Raw genomic sequence first — 20,242 nt, forward strand, 5'->3', positions numbered from 1 at the left:
TGTGGTTGCTTTTCACAAGTGTGGCATTTCCACGTGTTAAAGCGAAAAGGCAAACAGCAGCTTTTCTCTGGGGCTTGTTTGACAGACACAGAGCCTTTTGCCCCTCTATCGCCCAGCAACATTTACATCACCGATTACACCCTCTTATTATATTGCCATTATGCTGCATTACGGGCTTCAGAGCAACACAATGGTTCCAACATCTTGCCAGGTACGAGCTGTTACAGTGGAGCACACGCCCAAGTACATTCAGACGCTGTCAGCGACTCTTTACCACCCGTACCTTTCTCAAACTCCTTTCATTTCTCCCCCTGATACGTCTTTTGTTCGACACCTGATATGAACCCCTGGAGCTCCTGGTTGGCACAGGTAAAGGCCCACCCACTTTTTTCCCTTCACCCTGCAGATCAGCCTTACTGTGACTATTTTATTCCCAGTTCCTGCCTCACTGCTCGGATTTTCTAACCCATGCTCCTGGTTTGGAGCTCTCGTCCAGCGTCGTCTCGGGCTCGAGACCTTCAGGCACTGGTCAGGCCCAAGAGCACTCTCTCAGCTCTAGTCAGCACCACAGCTAAGCTCTGTCATTTCTCAGCTGTAATCATACCACCCCAGTCAAACGTGCAAGCAGGTTTTTAGGCTTGGCTTGTTTTAGTGTTAGAGTGTGTGTCACTCCCCTCCCCTAAGCACAGGTGGACTTGTAGGGAACATTGCCAAATAGTTTTGGTTTAGACGGAGGGAGGGGTGTTGGCTGAGGCTGGTGGGTGTAGCAGTTTTTTTTTTTTTGTTGTTGTGTTTCTTAGATAACCGCTTCGTGGAGCGGTACCTTTTCACTCCCCCAAATCACGGACACACCTTCAGAGCAAATTTGAGTGTGTTTCGTGCCTGCTCTCACTTTCACAAGTCTGCCAGTGCTGAGACAGTGCTGTGTTTCCTGACAGGGAGTGAGAGAGGAACTGAAATCAAAACTTCTCTTCTTAAAAGGTCAGTAACATCTCGCTGTCTCTGTTCACTTTTCTGCTCTTTTCTCTGTCACGCTATCATTTGTCATCATCGAAAAAGTCGTAAAGTGAGGTTCACATTTTCTCTCTGTTCTGACAAAAAAAACAAAACAAAAAAGTTCAAAGCATACACAAGCTGCCGGCTACCTCCTGCGCACCAGAATCAAACTAACGGATGGCTGACCTTTTGCAGAATCGGGCTCTTCTGTGCGACCCATTTAAAATTGCAAATTGCTCCATGTTTCAAACTTTTCACGATGGAATATATATGTTTAAAAAAATGTAAAAAAAATAGACTGCTCAGCTATGCAGAAACTTTTCTCTGTGCATATCTCGCAACAGATGTGCACACAGTGAGTGAAAAGACTCCCCCTTTCAAACAGCAACCGCACACCAAGGGAGGAAGCAAGTGAAAGCATGACAGAGCTGGAACAGATTGAAAGACTGATATCATTTTTTTTTTTTTTACTGTTACTTGTTTTTGTTGTAGTAGCAGCTTGTAGAACTACACGAAGATTGATTGCACGTGACTTTAATCTCGCATCTGCGACTGTACGATCGGCCCGAGCACAGCCTGATCATACAATGCCTCTAACTGACGAAGTAATAACAAGACGATCGGACACATGGGTTAACATCTGTCCGGCAGGAGTCCGTTTAATCACCGCTCGCGTTTTAGAGCGATCTTAGCTTCTGTGCAACAGATGTGGGGGCAGAGGTGTGACATTCACATTTCTTTCACTCTTCCTGTGACTCCTCATCAAATGCCACGAATAACTTCAAGAGTATCATTACAGGGCAGTTATACGCGATACTGTAACAAGGTACTGAAGTATTCTTGAGACGACACGACTGAATCATTGTGCGAGATGTCAACTGTCCTGCTTTCCGTGTTAGTAAGGCTGGCATGGTCCTAACTGAAGTGGCGAATGCAAAACCTTCGGCTGATTTGAAAAAAACCTTGCAATTATGCACTATATGCTTCAAATACTGTACAAACGAGCGGTGGTTTTAATCAACAGGTTATGACAAAGGATCTCAGTTTCCAGTACCGACCTAAAAACAGGCAGCTGTGGTCTAAAGCAGCTTCACAGCTCACGAACCACATTATTATCACCAGGTTCTCAATTTAGATACGCAGTGTGTTTCCGTTTATCAGAGAACTAGATGGATCGTATGAAAATGAATGGAAAATTAGAAAATGAGCCGCTTCCTCAAAATGCGGTGCGAGATGATAAAGGGAATGTGAGCAAAACAAAACTTCAAATACAATAAAGCAGCATGTACAGAAGATATCAGCTTGAAAGCTTATCAGCCATCATTGTTAATTTAAAAAAAAAAAAACAACCTTACAGAGCTTTCTTTCCTGTTGCTGTGAGGTTAGATGGGGATAAAATCAAGTAGACGCTACCACACCTATTCTCGTCTGACTACAGCTCCACGTCTGCTTCTTTCTCTCTCTAGGATTAGTGATTTGAACCTGATCCTCGCTTGTCTTTTGTTGCAGGGCCTCGCTTACGTCGGCTGTGTTTAACAAACATTACCCGGGACAGATTTCAGCCGGTGTTTGTATAATCTCACCTACAGTATGCCGTGCAGATCACGACAAGCCGGTTAGCTTAGCGAGCCGGCGTGTAAGGGCACAAAAAGTGCTTGACTAAGAGATTTTAACAGCCCTGAATCAATTTGTCAAAATGAATGAAGACGCGGCTTCACATCTGAAGAATTATGCAATGTGTTCATTGTGAGACTGACGGTGAATGAGTCCGCACGCCTTCTTCCCACCTGACAGCATGTGGGCATGCCCATGTAACAGCATCCACACAGGGATACACAATCTGATGCTAACCTTCTGTGACACAGATGTCATCACGGCAGCTGTCCTGAATCTGATTCTTTTTCTTTAAGAAAACTGCTCAGAAAGCAGAGAGGACAAAAAAACGCCCTCCAAAAAAACCTGATCTGTTAGACGCATACCCGCAAAAACTTGTGTTCAGGTTAATGTGCTGCGTGTGTTTGCATGTCTACAATGGCAGAGGAGCCATTTTTGTGTGCACGCGTGCGTGTCCGCCCTCCTCCGTAGGATCGAGGTCCAGGTTTTGTTGTGTGTGTGTGTTTTTCTCTGTGTGTGTGTGTGTGTGTGTGTGTGTAGAGTTGGGCTGGGTGAGTAAGCCGCCCCTCACAGATGAATAGAGGATGGGAGGAGGCTTGAAGAGGCTGCCGTGGGTGGGAGGCCCAAGCCCTGCCAAAAAAGCTCCTTCTGTGGGATTTGTGTACTTTTGCGTTCCTCACGAAACACAGCGCCTGGCTCCAACGACAGAAGCAGCCGGGGGGAGGGAGGTGGGCCCTTTCTCTCCCAGGGGTCGGCTCGATCACACCCTCTGCTTTTCAAGCTATATCCCATCTTTCCGTTTACAGTGCTCCTCCTTTTCATCTCCACATCCAGTATTTTTCTTAAAAATAATAAACCGACCGATTATACTCGCACACTTTGACTTCCTGGGAACACCTCTTGCCTCACACTTCCTGCTCACCACCTACCCTGACACTAAACTCTTCAAAAACAACATAATCAAGGCATTTGGGTTCCTTTAAGTTATTACTGCTTTACATAAATATATCGCTTTACTTTTGAGCTGTGTGTGTCTGTGCTTTATCTGAAAGGTCTCGCAAAACTGCAAAAACAAACTCGATCACACAGAAACTTGTTTCATGTTATGAACTTCTATTAATAATGCAACAGTTGCTTTGTATTTACTAAATCACAGAGTGTCTTGTAGTGGTTTTTTTATGCATTCCTTAGCAGGGTCATAGTCATCAGAGAAATATTTTTGTCATACATTTCAACATCTGAAATGTCAGTGGCAGCCGCAATTTGTAATGTGGTTGCGCAGTGAAGCATTTCACATACAATTTGTGGGTGTTTCCTGAATGTTACCTAGATAATACAAAATAGGGCCCCTGTAACCACTAGCAACCCACCTAGCTTTAACCTGGCGACAAGCACAAAGAAAGGCATTGGCTCTCGGCAGTTTGGCAATCGGGTAAAATGACTGGCTGGTAAATTAGAAAACGAAGAACAGCCGCACGTACAGTGCGGGGAAACATATAGAGCATAGAGCCGCGTGTCATTCAGCATCAGGGAGTTAGATGAAGAAAAGAAGAAAGGGAGGAGAAGGAAAAAAGAGAGCGTGATTTCATAATGTCTAAAAGAAAGATCTGGGTTGAATAAGTGGGTCCACCCACCTGTGTGTGAGAGGCAGTGAGAGAGAAAGCAGGGCTGGATGGCAGTTTTAGAGACATGAGTGTGTGGGTTAGGCTAGCTGGCCTGCTTATGCTATCTAATCACTGGGAGAGAAAGGAGAGCAACATGCCTTGATCCACCCACCTACCCCAGACAAACAGCAGTTAGCCTGCTAAGTACTATATGTAGTCGCCTGCAGCTCGAGGTGCTTCACTGGGAGATAAAATGTGACAGAGTTCGCAGGTAACACACACACACACAGAACAATTATGCCTCACTCTGTGCTTGGGAGAAACAGAGATGTGTCAGTCTAGAGGCCACTGTGGTTCACAACTTCGTAAGAGAGAGCGTTTGAGTTTAAGCTGCCAAACACACAAACACGCAGGTTTCAGGTCGAAATAACTCTAATGAGACATCGCTCACTGTCTTTTGTTTTCTAACCGGATTAGTCAAATTAATTTTAACCCCGTCCATGCAGATTTCAACGTTCTTTATCTCAGAATATTTGCTTTCCGTGTGTGGATCATTTTATAAGTTCTGCTTGTGTTTTGTCACAGATTAGTTACCTGCTGTGATACCTGAGTGGGTGGGATGAAATTGGGTTCGCCTCCAAAAATAGCTGACCTGCGCATCGAGCTTGTGTATTTTGCCAGTGTGCATGCGGTTCACAGCGGTCCGCCACCTCGTGCATGTGTGTGTGTGCATGTGTGTGTGTTCCATGACAGGCATCTGTCTCCCCTGCCCTGCAGCCTGACTGGTTTTAATTAGGAGGTGCCAGAGTGCCCGAGGGCTCTCTTGCTGACACACACACGTACACATGCTCTCTCTCTCACACTCGCACACACACACACAAACATGCGTACAGCATACACACAATACCTGAGGGCAGACAGAGGCTGTCCCACCAAGGCTGGCCTCCTTCTCGTTATCACCGTAAGGAGTTGTCTTCATTCACCTGACGACCCTCGCGAAACACGCACGTACACAACGCTCACACAAAAATACAGACACCAAACCAATCCAGCAAACACAACAAAACCCATTCTGAAGTCAAATTGCGCTAGCGGGGCCATGACTCTTTGTACATTTTGTTGGGATTATTACGCCTTGAATACATTCTTCTCAAAAAAGCGGCCTCAAACATGACGAATGATCAAATTTACCTTTAAGAAAACACTCAGTGGATTCATACAAAGGAGTGCAGCCAACTGTGTGAGACTTTCACTGAGTACTTGCAGTTCTTTACCTCCCTTCTGGCAAAGCTTCCCATATTTATTAGGCTGTTTGAAAAGAAGGCCCAATGGGAGAAAGTTAAAGCCCAAAACAGACAGGTCAGCAGACAGGAAACGCCCTCGTCTCACTCACCCAAATGGCATGCTCCAAGGTGAGTTCTAATGACCTCAGTGCAATGACAGATGGGTGTGTATCTCTGTGAATGTTTGTCTGCGAGTGAGCGAGGCAGAGCTTGCAGTGGGTTTGAACACATTCAACCCTCCCTTTGTGTTTAATCAACATTGCATCTCCAAGTGCCTGGCTGTCCTTGGCACTTGAGGCAAGGGATGTTAGACCTGGGAGGCTGCTGCGATGCCCTATCTCTGGATGGAAGAGGAGTGGGGGTAGTGAATGCCTCCCTTTCCTGCTTCTCTCCCACACCAGGCCACACCTGGCTTCAGAGTCAAAGTATGAGTTTGGCCGGTCGTGTTTGTCTGCCTCTACAGTTTTTATTAATCCTGGGAAGGTCAGCTGAGCTTGTCCCTGAACTGTTTTAGCACGCTCGTGGGCTATGTGTATACTGCTGCATTTTAACACTGATTCTTAGCAGTTATAAGTACTTCTTGAAAAGTCAGAATCCAGAACTGCTTTACAGACCCCCTTTCAGGTCAGAGTTCACATTTATCCCATCAGAAAGTGGTCGGTCACTTTTGTGGAGGTGAAATCTATATTTATGCAGCTACTTTAGTCAGTTTGGCATATTCGCAACTTGATGAAACAATATGAATGTCTTTTGGGAACACTTAAGAAAAAGTGATTCCAGCAGATATTCAGAACCAAAGTGCGTCCATAAGACAGCCTCAACTCTCCAGGCATCCTTGTAATACCTCTTTGCAGCTAGTTTGAGAAGCGTCTACCTAAACGCTAGGTGGCGGAGGCAGGGCCCTGTTTGCCAAACAAGGCGAACTAAAAAGCAGCAGTCTAGGATCACACTATTTCATACCAGTGGCACATGTAAAAATTCACTCTGTGATACGTGGCTGCTGTGCTGCTACGAGACCATCTGAGATGCTGATGAGATCTTCTCAGACGTGCCAAAAAGAGCCAATTTTAGTATTAAGAATCGGACTGCCGTGTTTATGGTCTGCACAGAAGGCCAAGCTGAGTATAGCACCAAAGTTTTCATGATATCAACTTTATGTAATGATGCTTCACACCCCATCCCCCATCCAAAGTGCCAATCTGGTGCCCTTGTATGTGTATCTTGCTGGGAGCAGCAGGTGGCAGTAAACAGGTACACTGACACACCAGTCAGAGAGACGGACAGACAAAACAGATGACTCTTACTCAGCCCTCATGACTGTGAGCGCGCACAGAGCAGGCGGCAAGATCCACCGCTTTTTCCTGGAGAAAGGGGAGGAGGAATGAGTTGTTAGCTTAGAGAAACACAAAAGACTGAGAGACACAGAAAAAACGTTTGATTGTTATTTGCACAGCAGTTAAAAATAGCTTATGTTATTTTGTGATTAAGCCAATTAAACTCGTCGCTGCATATGGGATGAAGATGCACTTTTTTTGGCCTTAATGCACATTTCTCACCAGATTTTCTGATTTAAGTCATATAACATGTTCAGGTTGTCCTGAAAAGAAAGAAAGGCAGAGCTGAGATTGTACGAGCAGTTTTAAAGGCCTTTAAATTAAGCTGCGTATTAATTTGCCATAGACGTTTGTGAAGTTTTGTCACCAAACACAGAGCTGCATGGCAAATCTGTGTTTAACAAATTGCATGTCAGCGCCACGAGATGACTGTTTTCAATCTGCAGTTCAAAAGCCTGCACTTCTTTTTTTGTGCTTTTTTTTCTTCCGAGTTTAGAACAAAGCAATACGCACAGGTACCACTTACAGAGCGCTGCTGTGACGGCAGCAGGCGTGTTTAGAACAGATAGTCGAACTTTTTAGGAAGACAAACGCTGTTTTTCTGGCCGTCTGGCTGGGCTGCTAGCAGTTAGTGGCTTACCCTGTTTATATATACTAGATGCCAATGCGAACTGGCCTGGGCTCTCACCCTGTACAAAACAGTGTAAACCACCGTGGGCATGGGCTGCGGTTTGCTTTGGTCCATTTTTTCCCCAAGTGGAAGTGGGCATAGCATAGTCTGATGTACGCTCTGATGTGTACTTGTTTGTGGAGGTTAACTCAACACAATTTGACTCCTTTCACTGTCTGATTGTCGGTTATGATATACGGTCGGTCAGAAATATTTTAGTAGATTTGAAGGTCCAGCAGCCACCAGGAAAACAATGGCTCGCTGCATGCTCTACCATCGTGGACGAACATCTGCTCGGATCTCGCTTGCTGCCTTTAAACAGCAAGACTGCCGCTCTCTCTCATATTGCTTAGGCGGTAAAACTTATACGAATAAAAACAGTGAAGTATGACAAAGGGTGTGGTTTAATGATGTCACACAGGAAAACCCAATGGCTTTTTCGACACTGTGAATGTGCTTTGTCATAACATTTGGCTTGTGTGCGCGTGTGTGAAAGCAAAGGCAAAGGAAACACTTGTTCTCCCTTTTTCTTTCCCTCCGTCTTGCCATCACAAACATCTGACTCAACACAGAAAGGAGCTTAACAGGCAATCTCGTCTTGAAGTTTAACATCTCCTCAAAACTTCTGCCGAACCGAGTTTCCTCCTCTGTGCTCGAGCCTTTACAGAATGGCTTATTTCTACACCTTTTTCTGCATGAACTTCCTCCTCCTCTCCACAGACTGACGTGGTGGTGCTCGCCAACTGTTACCCTGCCTCGGCGCTTTCTGACTCAAAACAGGACTCTAACGTTGGCCGTCTGCTCTTCACGGCCGGGTTTCTGAAACTTAGTTGAAACAACGGTTCGACAAAGCGAGAAAGAGAGAGAGAGAGAAAATAAAAGGTCTGTAAACAGACGCTTGTGGTATTTTTTCTCTTTTGTCGCGTTTGTGGTCTAATTCTGTCTCAGATACAGACAGCTTTTAAATAATACAGCCTTTCAAATTAACGCCACTGACTGAATCAGCTAGTTTAACGGGGTTATGCAGAAGTCTCTCAGGTCAAAATAGGTTGATTTATTAGGTTCTTTTTCCAGAAACTAGTCAGTTCTTGCTATCAGTATTTCTCTAAGGTGGGGTCAGTGTGTGGCTTCCTGTGGAAATAGCTTTAGATTTATTTCAAGTTTCATTTTTAATAGAATAGAAAAGAGCAGGTGTGGGAATAAAACTAACCTGATTTAAGTTCCACTTGCATTTCTGCTTCTCCTCATCTCAGTCTGAGACTCACCAACAGAGGTGCACAAAACGCTTTCCCAACTTTTCTCTCTGTCTCTCGCTCCCTCTCTTTCTCCTTTCCATTTTTACCCTCCCTCAGTCTCCCCAAACAACCCCTTCGGGTTTCTTTTGCCCCGGTCCCTTTCTACCAAAATCCACTCTAACACAACTAAAAATTCATTTTGTCTGACCTAAATCAGAGGGTGTCTGCGCCATGGGCTTATTACACACTGCGCTTAAACTTGTGTTGTGGAGGAGGATGGGGTATTATTATCTTCCAGCTACCCACCCTGCTATAAAAACTAGTGGTGCGACATCTCCACAGCGCAGAGCTGCTGCCCTCCCTCCCTTCTTCCTCTCACTCTCTCGCTCGTCCTACATGAGCCACACACAACAGTGAGCCTGCCTGACTCTAAACTCCACACCAGCCACTCGGCTACACAGACAAACCCAAGAATCGCTCTCTGCTCTCCTCTGCTGCGCTGCTTTGCTTCCCTTCATTGGATATTTTTCCTTCCTGGGGTGTTTTTTTTTTTTTTTGTGAATGGGTATCTGAATCTAGTGTGAGGAGCTTGTGAATGGACTGACTGACAGACGGGCAAAGAGCGAGGCAGCTGTGTTTCAATTAAAGAGAGCTATGCTGAGAGGTCAAGTGAGGAGCAGCGGAGCTTCTTAGTAGTCTGGAAATACAAAGACACGTGAGAGGAATTGAGAAAGAGAAGGTACGGTAGGTGATGCCTGCTGAAATCTGTGGAATGCTGGGGGAACGTATCAAGACATGTGCAAATTTATTTGGATGTCAGACTTGTGGAACATCCACATGGGTGTGTGTGTGTAATCATTTCTGAGTATTACAGAGGATGTGTGTGTGTGTGTGTGCGCCCGTGTGAATCAGCTTGCACTTTTGGGTTGTGTGCATCACTTCAAATGAGCGCTTTAGACCATAAAGGCCCGAAAAGGTGCAAACAGGTCAATAAAACCACTTAACGACTCGTGTCATTATTCGGGCTGTGCAGTGTAAACACTGTGCCGTAAAGATGCTGGAAATAGCGCAGACATTTATAGCATCACAACACATCTTGGAAATGCCAAACATAGTAGTTTCGGTGGACTTAAGTGCGTGTTTTGTCTCCAAAAGTAATTACACATTACAGTTTCTGTATCTATATGACACTCTCCGTTAAATCCACAAATACTCAGGTAATTTTTTTAAAAAGCAGGGAGGGGGCATGTTTTAGAGCACAGACAAAATAGACAAAAAAAAACATGTTATGGATTTGAGGCTGAGCTGTAAATGATTGTTTACAGCAAGTCAGCTTATAAGACCTCTTAGCTCATAAAGTTACAAAAAGCAGTGACCCGTAGTGCTCTTGTAACTGTTTACTCGCCGCTGTTTTTAAAGTTTCTGGTCTTCTTTTTTTATTCTACATCAAATTCTTTGTTGGAGCCAACTGAACAGAACAAAATGTAAATACAGTTGCCTACAACCAGCACATTTTAGAAAGCATTATTCAGCGGCATACAGAGATGCAAAACAAGGCTGTGCTGTAATGCTGACGTGCTGGTGGTAAACTACATGCAGTTACACACTATGTTAAAAGTCTGCTTAATGATTTATTAATCATATCTCAATTAATCCAATCAGTTTTTAAGCTTTACCTGCCAGTGTGTAGCTTAGTAAAGACACTCAATATTATCCTGTTTAAGTGTAAAGTTTAAAAAGCCTGACTTTTAAAAATACAAATAAATGTGAATAACTGCAAACTGGAAAACTGAAACAACTTTTTAAAAAAAAAATGCTGTAATGATCATTTTATACTGTACCATCCTTACTTGTGGTTTGGGTTTTAACTTCCTCTGCTCATTTTTGGGGGTCTTTCCTCAGGCCAAACTGAAGAAAGTATCAGATGAGATTTAGAAACTGTCCATTATTTCAAGCTGAATATGTGTGATTGAAAATCTTTCTTGTTTTATTGGCAATAAAGTAAACTTTTGGGGTGACTGAGACGGAGGCGGGTAACTGTGGGCCCCCCTGAAAGGCTCGAGAGATGACATTTAGCGCAAAGAGGCGCTTTAAGGAGCCGTGCGATTTGAACTGACCTTGGATCAGGTCCAGTGTTAACTTTAAATGAATCATTCATTTTTAATCAGTCAAGGCTGAGCGCTAGCCAAAGGTACAAATAACTGCAGACTTTCTGAATTAATTAAGTGAGCAATGCAGTATAACATTGTATTTAATGGCACTTTATGCATTTGACTGTGAATCTGTAGTTTGAAGTTACTTTGAAGTGCACAGCTTCAAAAGTTTATTTGTTTAGTTGGGTTTTTTTTTAACCTAAATGCTAACAATACTTAAAAAAAACCCCTCTGTGCTTTTGTTAAAACACACACACTAATTCCTAAAGCGCTGACTGTTCCAAATAAGCAGCGGTTTCTGTTTAAATACTCGGATTTTGACCCTGACATTTCACCATTACTGCAAAGAGAAAATAAAGCCCCAGTCATGAAGTTTAACTGGCATTGTGTCCTCCTTCCTCACCTTCTCTAATTGACAGCAATTAAGATAAAATATAAAAATCTCCCCCCCTTCATGCGGCCTAGAGGCTCAAAACTAACACTAACCATGGAAGTGTCTCCTCGAGGTGCACTGCTGTTTCACTGGCGATAATGGACTAGTTTACACAGCAGGTCAAATGAATGTCTTCCCTTAATAAGGGGGGTGAATTTTGGCTGTCAATACTGTAAATTATTGGCTGTGCAATTGTCCACCTGTGACAGTTGTTTCGCAGGTGTTTGCTATGGGCAGTCGGTGACAGGGGTAAACTCTGGCGGCTGGTGATTTAGCATGGGGGTCAGGTGGATGAACGGGCCTGACAGGAATAAACTAGGCACTGGGTGTTGGAGCGCACAGGCCAAATGAGCGTCTGCCCGTCACAAGGCTTGAGATGGACATTAGCTGGTGATTTGTGGCCTGAGCAGTCAGGTTTGGGGACAAGTTAGCCACTCTACTCTAGGCATAATGATGATACAGCTGCAACACGGACAGAGCGAGGTGGAGGAAGAGAAGGAGGAGGTGGTGAGGAGGAAGAGGAAGAAGAGGAGAATCATTAGGAGGAGGTGGCGCTGGTGGTCAGTGCCCGGAGAGCAGATGAAGTTCTCGGGAGAAAGACGACACTGGATGGAGGTGACACATAATTTGGGGCGGGAGTGCTGAGTTGAAAGTGTTGGTGACTAAGTGAGGCATGAGAGGAGATGCTGGCCAGTACAGGAAGGCAGAAAGAGAGGGAGACGGAAAAGCCTTTATTAGAGGTCAGTTTAGTAAATGAGTTTAGTAAACTCGTGTGAACTTTTTTTTCCCCACACTTGGAACTTCTTCCTTTAAAGCGGTGATGCAATTGTGACAGGTGCTAAAAGTTTTAATCAAAAACAAAATTTGTTTGTTTTTTGTTTTTTAATTCACTAAAAAAATCCAGCCATCTCATTATGGCAGGTTGTTAAACCTGACGACTACTTACCGAGTTGAGCTTTATTGCTAATAACTTGAAGTTGGTTTGAAAAGGGGACAGAAGGCGAGTCACTTTGTGCCCTTTCTCAAGGCGTCGCCGCCCTCGCTCCCCTTGATGGGTGGGTGGGGTGTTGCGTGTGCGTCTAAAGGGCTAAGACTTGTTTGGCTGATGAAATGTCGCTCCAGGACCTTGTGGTGGGAAAGCGGTGCCCTCCTCCCCTCCCTGTCTATGTGGCACATCCTCCTTAGATCCTCTCCACATTGTAATTAGGGGCCGGCCGCTAAGAGCTAGTGCTAGCTAGTGGCAGGCAAACAGTGGGAACGGGGAGGGGAGTGGCACTCGTCGGTTCAGTGGGTGAACAAACAGCAACAGCAGCACGTGTCCCATAGTTCCAGGAGTGGGTGGGATGGGTCGAGAGCAAAAAAAGAAAAGGAGAAAAAAAAAAAAACGAATGCGAGACAGTGAGTTCGCCAGGCCCTCCCAGTCGTTTTCTCCTGCTCTTATCCACTCAGTGTTGTTCCAAGCTCTGCACTATTGTTTGCCTTGGCAGGCTGTCGCAGGGAGGGGCCCCTCCGCTGGTGTTTGTGCAACCTGTTAGGGAACTTTTAGGGCCATCTGATCTCTCCCTGCTGGAGATTCTCTCACCTTTTTGCCCAGGCCAGGTTATTACTTTTAGGGAGGTTGTGCACATGGCGTGGGAATACAATAAAAAAAAAAACTTCTATTCCTTGTAAAAGTGTAAAGTTGTGGTGTGAGCTGCATACATCCTCATCATCATTTCCATTTTGCAAATCGCCAATCAAACAGCTCTGCCCCCCCAGCTCACTGTAACTTTCACTGTCGCATCGAGGCCGGCGTGCGTGCCTGCGGACATATATCCTACACTGCCACCTCCTCTATAGACATTTTAATTATGTCCACACTGTATCAATGGCACGAACATGGCAACAGTTCCCTAGCAACAAGATCGACAAGAATAAACTACATGTAAGATTGGTAAGGTACCTGAATTGTACACCTGCAGGTGAACTTGGGGATTTTTTCTGAAATAGTTTTTTTTTCTCCTTGTTTTTCCATTTTTTTTTTTTTTTTACTTCTGGCGTGATTCACTGCAGGAAGCTCAAGAAAGTGAGACACTTGGGTCTGTATGTGTGTGTGTGTGGCTTCAGAGCTGGCCCATTTCGGTTCAGTCAACAATGCAGCTGTGGTGTGTGGGGCTGCTTCAAAGTATTTATCTACACATGCCTCCAGTGACCACCAAGTGCGGATGGCTAAGTTTGAGCTCTATTCATAGATGTGAATGAATGAGCACCCTGCCAGCGGAGGTTTGATCACTAGAACTGTAAACAACAGTACAGTGAATCAACAGGTGGGAGCTCAGGCAGCTGTGGAGTGGAAAATGTGAAGAAAGAGAGCAGACCGAGAAGAGATTCATCTGTGCGTTTAGACAATAACGTGCTATATATCAGGCTTTTCAGGCACCGCGTTATAAGTGAAATGAGTGAGGATAGACTGCAAGTAAGCATTTTGACAGGATACAGTATCTAGAGTACAATCTGACCTCTTTTGTCGTTTTCTCCACTTCTCACCACATCCCAGTCTCTCTCTCTCACACACACACACACACACACACACACACACACACACACACACACACACACACACACACACACACACACACACACACACAGTATTGTTCCGATGAACGTATCGGCTTGCCTCTTTTTCATATCTGATAGACGCAGACAAGAGGGATGGACGTTATAAGCGCTATCACAGAACGTCTCTCACACACTTTTTTATCACACCACCCAGTTTCGAATTGAAAAGTAAGAAGTAAGAAAGAAAAAAAAATCAAGAACCGCTTTAGGACTTATTAAAATGATGGGCTTCCCTAACTCACACACTTGCAACAAGAAATGATGATAACACATTCAAGAATAAATATTACCCAACGTGATGTTTGCTCGAAATGAGACATGCTGTATTTACCACTTGTTGCTTTTGCTGCACAGATGGCACGCAAACAAGCATGCCTACAGTATATTTTAATAAAGTTAGACTGTCACTCATTGTGTTAACACTATCGGCCTCGGCGGAGAGACTCCCCTTATTCGCATATGAAAGCTTTTTTTGAAAGCCTTCACCCCATGAATGGACGCCGCTTGTCACCGGTGACAGCAGCAGCACCCGTCGTTACCGCTGCACTCTCTGCGTCGGCGTTTCAGAACCCCGCTTTGTTGTTTTCTTTAACATGCCTTCATTAAATCCTGCACCATCCACGTGGATGAGTCAAGTCAAGTTTACAGGGCAGGCTCTTTGCACGGCCAGGAAGCAAGAAGCCAGCTCTGTGGATTTTAAAGAACTATTATTCACCGCTTTCAAGTCAAAGTGAAAGTACATGTGACCAGTCATCAAATGCCAACAGGAAATTAAACAGGACCTGTTTAAAGCGATCAGCATAATATTTCACACTTGTGTGTACTGTTTTCAAGTCAGCATGTGGGCTTTTTCCTGAAAGATCCCCCCCATATTAAAAAAACCAAAGGGCTCTTGAACAACATGTAATAATATTGAAAGTATTTTCAGATTTCTTATAACGTCAGTTGTGAGAAAAGCGTCAAAGGAGCTTTTGTGATGAGTATATCAAAGTATTTGCAAAGACATTTATTACACACAGTAAATCTGAAGTGTAAAAATGAACAGTATTTAAAAATACTTTTCAATACCTTTTTTGATGTTGTTAAATTATGCATTTATACTTTTTTCTGCATTAAAAATCAAAACCATTCACTGGTATTTATTTTTTAAATTAGAAAATAAAAGTAGCTTACCTTTGGGATTAAAAAAAAATAGTGCATTAGATTCAATTTTTTTTCCCTAAAACATTATTCAACAAATATTAACAAATAATAAAGACGCAGAATAAATGATGGGAACCTTGTCAAAATGTAACCCCGCTTAAGTAAAAAGCAAAGTTTCAGGTCGAGAATAAGAGAATTAATTTCGGTGACGATTCAGAATTTGTATCTTTTTTCAGTTGCCACCAGATGTTTCACTTGTACCGCTTTTTGTCTCTACAACCAGCAGAGATAAAGAGAGAGAAGATGGTCCACCACAGAGAGGAGGATCTGATCGGAATCCCCTTCCCAAATCACAGCAGCGACGTCCTCTGCAGCCTCAACGAGCAGCGTCGCGACGGGCTGCTCTGCGATGTCATCCTCATCGTCCAAGACCAGGAGTACCGCACCCACCGCTCCGTCCTGGCCGCCTGCAGTCAGTACTTCAAGAAGCTCTTCACAGTGGCCACTACTGATGGCGGAGATCCCAATCACGCCGCGGCTGTGTATGAAATTGACTTTGTGGCTCCAGAGTCGCTCACAGCCATCCTGGAGTTCGCCTACACGTCCACGCTGACTGTGACGGCGTCAAACGTCAAAGAGATCCTGAATGCAGCTCAGATGCTGGAGATACCCTGCATCATTAACGTTTGCCTGGAGATCATGGACAGCGGTGGCGGAGGGGGTGGCGGTGGGGGTGGGAGAGAGGTGGAAGGGGAGGAAGATGAAGAGGAGGAAGAAGAAGAGGAGGAAGAGGAAGAGGAGGACGAAGAGGAGGACGCGGGGTCGAGAAAGGATGAGCACGAGGAAGAAGAGGACAATATCAGCGAGAGGTCGCTCCAGTCTTCCACGAGCAGGGGGGAGCGGACGCCCCCGGGGATGGAGGATTCGCCACCTCCGAGCACCTCTAAGTACCACCAGCAGTTCGGGCTGCACAGGGAGACGCCCCAGTCGCAGTCTCCAGAAACCATGAGAAAGCAGGTGAAATTCAGGGGATATCATCTTGTTTTTGTTGATAATCTTATCTTATTTAAGCTCTAAAACTAATGTATCTAAAACTTGTGTTTCAGGAGAGCATTGAGACTCGAGCTCTGAAAGATTTCTCCATCGAGTCTCTCCTGCAGGAAGGGCTCTACCCTCGCATGCCAGCACTGGACAGGAGGTCCAACTTTTCTCCTCTCCTCCCAGGATTCTACCCCCCGATGTGGGCCGCTGAGTTCCCAGCTTTCCCTCAGCAGCTCCTGGAGCCAGCCCACCACCCTCACATGGGGGCTTCACCACAAACCAGGCTCCCCCACAGCTTCCCTGCCTCCACACCACTCGAAGCCTCCAGACCCCTTGATCTGGCCGTAAAAAGAGAGATCATAAAGGAGGAGATGAAAGATGAAGTCCCTCCCAGTATGCTCCAAGGCGAACTGCTGAAGGAGTTTGTCAGCTCGAACCTGGACGGCACTATGAACGCAGGGTCAGTGCCAGCGGAGAGTCATCCGCTGGGTCCCATTAAGGATGAGGCAGACTTTCGGTCGTACCTGAGTTTTCTGAGCTCCGCATCCCACCTGGGTGCGCTGTTTCCCCCCTGGCAGCTGGAGGAGGAGAGGAAGATGAAGCCCAAAGCGTCACAGCAATGTCCCATCTGCAACAAGGTCATTCAAGGAGCTGGGAAACTGCCACGGCACATGAGGACACACACAGGGGAGAAACCATACATGTGCACAATCTGTGAAGTACGATTCACCAGGTATGTGGAAAGCAAACCCAACTGCTGCACATTAACAATTTGCATTATCTTGACATCTTCATCTAGCATACAAAGAGTGTAAACTGCAGGGTTAACGGAAAAGTACCCCATGCTCTTTTCACTGAGGTTAATCTGTTTTCACCTCATCTGAATATCAAAGACGGTAAAGTGGAAAGCCCCCTCTGCTTTTGCATTAGTGGTATCTCACTTACCTACATCCTCCCACTTTGGCATAGTTTCCACTTTTATTTTTAGAGCAGAACTTTAATGTTGACACTAAAAGGAAATCATCTGTGTTGGCTTTTTTTTTTGTAAATCAGTCACTTGTAAAACTCGATGACTGAAAGGGCAATGGTGTAGGATTTATGTGTTACTCTCATTTTGTGAAAGTGTGCGGTTTTCTTCTTTTCTCAGACAAGACAAGTTGAAGATCCACATGCGGAAGCACACAGGTGAACGCCCCTACATCTGCCTTCACTGCAACTCCAAGTTTGTCCACAACTACGACCTGAAAAATCACCTGCGCATCCACACGGGCGTCCGTCCGTATCAGTGCGAACACTGCTACAAAAGTTTCACGCGGTCTGACCACCTGCATCGACACATCAAGCGGCAGAGCTGCCGAATCTCACGCCCCCGGCGGGGACGGAAGCCAGCTGCTTGGCGTTCAGCGCCCCCCGGCAACTTCCTGTGTCCCCCTACTGCTGCGACCAACCGGTTCGAGGAGAGCAGGTTGAGCCCCGCATACCAGGGGGTCAAGAGTCACGCACTTGGGGAGCTGCTGGGCCTCGGGAACAGAGGTCAGGGGTTTAAGAGCGCGGACGCTGCCGGCAGGGAGAGTAGGGAGGAGCTGCGGGCAGAAGGGAAGCACATCTCGGAGGAGGAGAAGCCAGGAGCTGGGAGGCAGAGGGGAGTGTTTGCTTTTGCTCTAGCTGGAGAAGAAGTGCTTACCCAATCTCCATATTATGCTGCGACCTCTAACCCCTGGGCCATGAGGCTGGAGCGGGCTCCACCCATCCCTGAGCCGGCCAAATGAACACTGGTCTGCAGAAGACAAAATGAAAAAAAAAGACAAAGAAAATGTCTTTAATCTCTGCATCTCATCTGCTCCAGAAAGCTAAAGCACCTTTTACACAGAGAGAGAGAGACAGCAAGAGAGAGTGACGTGTCAATGAATAGCTTGAAGCCTGCTGATACGGCAAACAGATATTCAATCAAAAAGCAGACTTCTGTCACATCTGCACGAAACAGTAGGTCAACACAGGTCTTACTATTCACATTAATGAAGGTTCTCTTCTAAATGAATGTGATTAGCAGCACCCGTGAGTACCTGCAGCACGATGTCGTGGCCGACGGCGACAAAAAGGTCTATTTCTTCATCCCCGTGAATGTTTACATATTCCTTCAAAAGAAGCAAAACAGTCTGTTTATGAGGGATGCCGTTTTCGTACATGTATATTTTTTGCATTATTTATTCAAAACGCTGTAAAAAAATTTTTTAAATTCTGATAAGATTCCTCTGAAACTGAAAAATTTGTTTCTTTAAAATGCAGAATGTAAACACGTGATCGCAAATGTATAAAAAGGGGGAATTTATTGTCAAAAATGGCATTAAGTAGATTTAATTAACATAAAAGAAAATTGAAATATAGCTTAATAAATCAATAAATAACCCTTCACTGAGACAATTTCACGTTTTTATTTTAAGTCGTTGGGTTTATGTGTTGAAAAAGGGCAGCGCTCTCCAAATAAAAGCATCTATGGTGCTAGGATGCTTTAGTTGTCATCTTATAGTTTTCTAAAAATAAAGGGAGACCACTTGAAAACTTAATTAGGAGACACGATGATGCATTACGATCCCTCCACTGCCTTTATTCACATTTAAGCTCTTTTGTCTGCACTATTGTACATATGGATCCAAACTTTTTGGCCATGCTGGTGTTAATTACAGTTCTGTTGCTGATGTTGTAAAAATAAAGGAGTAAATAAATAAAGAAAAAGAAAAGAAAAGCTCTTAAAAGACTATGAGAAATCCATCCAAAGATGTGTGCTTTGATATTTCAGACTTGAATAAGATTTTGTTTTAATGTTTATGACCACGTGTCTTCAGAGGATGTATATTTCTGACTAATCGATTGCCGCTCTAGCTACACGGTATGCTTGTGTTTTGTTTTTTGGGGGGGTTTTGGGTTTTTTTGGTTTGTTTTGGGGGGTTTCTGCTGCAAGAAATCAATAATTTTTTTTCCGTCTAATGTTCAGCTCTGATTCGTGTATAAAGAAGTAACAAAAAAATATTTGAATTGAAATGGGAAAGTATTTTCTTGCTATTTATGGCGTATTTAAATGAATGAGCCTTGGCTATATTTTGCAAATCTGTTTTATAAAGACACTAAATGCAAAAAAAACTAAAAAACAACCCAACTTTGCTCTTGTCTTTATTATGTCAAATGTGTTTGTACTCCTATTTTTTATTTTATTTCTCCAGATCCAGGCAAAGGTTTCTGGAAAGCTCGGTCACATGCTAAATTGTTGCTTAAAGTTAAGATTAGCATAGGGTTTGGGTTTAGGCTTACATCAAGCAAAAGTTAGTGATTAGGTGTGTATTTGGCATAAGTGCTAGAATAACACAAGATTTAGAAAAGGCAGGCAGAGATTATAGTTGAGACAACACGGGATCACGTGTCAACGTGTGTCCGCACAATTATGGATGAATAAATAACTTTACCATCAAATGATCATAAAACGTAATTATAGAAGGCCTCGTTCAGGTCTCCACAGACTCTAAACCCAGAGAAGTTCCCTCATGTCGCACAGTTATTTAGGCATTCATTCATCACTTTTATATCAAGCAATTTAATTACCCTAACATTTAGCTACTTAAGAATGTGTTGGTGGTGGTGGGATGCTTACAAGCTCCCTGCCCAAAATTTTTAATCGTGCTATTTATGCATCATTTTCAGGAGGCACGACAGCCATAGAAGCTGCTTGTGGCCAAGAAGTTACACAATAATTTAAATGTCTTTATTAGCATAAAAAAGGCGAGCGAAATTAGTTTTATCCAGTAAATCAAGTGTAGGCTTTGTTATCTGCTATCTGCTCTTTATAATCTCCACTGCCACTACACTGTTTATTATTCACACCCACACAAACAACACCACAGAGCTCCTCAGCTGGAGCTTTTATGGGTAGGCAGCATTACTGTGATGCCGGGTTCATATCCCTGCAGAGGTCAAGCATATGAGTCCTATAGTAGTATATATAAAACACGTATTTGTCATTAATGAGACTGAAATCGAGACACAAAGAGAACGTAGCAGGATGAATAGTGAACTGCACAGAGTGAGGTTATAAAAGTGTTGCTTGAGAAGTGATTGATGGATTTGTTCAACGTGTTACTGGGATGAG

The 20,242-nt window shown here is 44.3% G+C and overlaps 1 protein-coding gene across 4 annotated transcripts; it reads left to right on the top strand.

Moving 5' to 3' along the window:
- The first annotated feature begins 849 nt into the window (after window positions 1-849).
- zbtb7c (zinc finger and BTB domain containing 7C) lies at window positions 850-18,344 on the top strand. Of its 4 annotated transcripts, none has more exons than XM_026173601.1 (4): window positions 850-981; window positions 15,347-16,080; window positions 16,170-16,837; window positions 17,252-18,344. In XM_026173601.1, exons 2-4 carry the CDS (start codon window positions 15,367-15,369, stop codon window positions 17,871-17,873), a joined length of 2,004 nt encoding a protein of 667 aa, XP_026029386.1. In that variant the 5' UTR covers window positions 850-981; window positions 15,347-15,366; the 3' UTR covers window positions 17,874-18,344. The 4 variants fall into 4 exon arrangements, with proteins under 4 accessions (XP_026029386.1, XP_026029388.1, XP_026029389.1 ...); XM_026173603.1 differs by having other exon boundaries at window positions 15,350-16,080; XM_026173604.1 differs by lacking the exon at window positions 850-981 and adding an exon at window positions 7,957-9,475 and having other exon boundaries at window positions 15,350-16,080.
- Window positions 18,345-20,242: the final 1,898 nt, after the last annotated feature.

The sequence above is a fragment of the Astatotilapia calliptera genome, chromosome 7 (genome assembly GCF_900246225.1).
Source record: "Astatotilapia calliptera chromosome 7, fAstCal1.2, whole genome shotgun sequence".
NCBI classification, from domain to species: domain Eukaryota; kingdom Metazoa; phylum Chordata; class Actinopteri; order Cichliformes; family Cichlidae; genus Astatotilapia; species Astatotilapia calliptera.

Coding starts and splice junctions, on each gene's coding strand:
- zbtb7c (XM_026173601.1), top strand. CDS start 15,367: ATGGTCCACCACAGAGAGGAGGATCTGATCGGAATCCCCTTCCCAAAT. Junction 16,081..16,169: donor CAGAAACCATGAGAAAGCAG/GTGAAATTCAGG, acceptor CTTGTGTTTCAG/GAGAGCATTGAGACTCGAGC. Junction 16,838..17,251: donor TGTGAAGTACGATTCACCAG/GTATGTGGAAAG, acceptor TTCTTTTCTCAG/ACAAGACAAGTTGAAGATCC.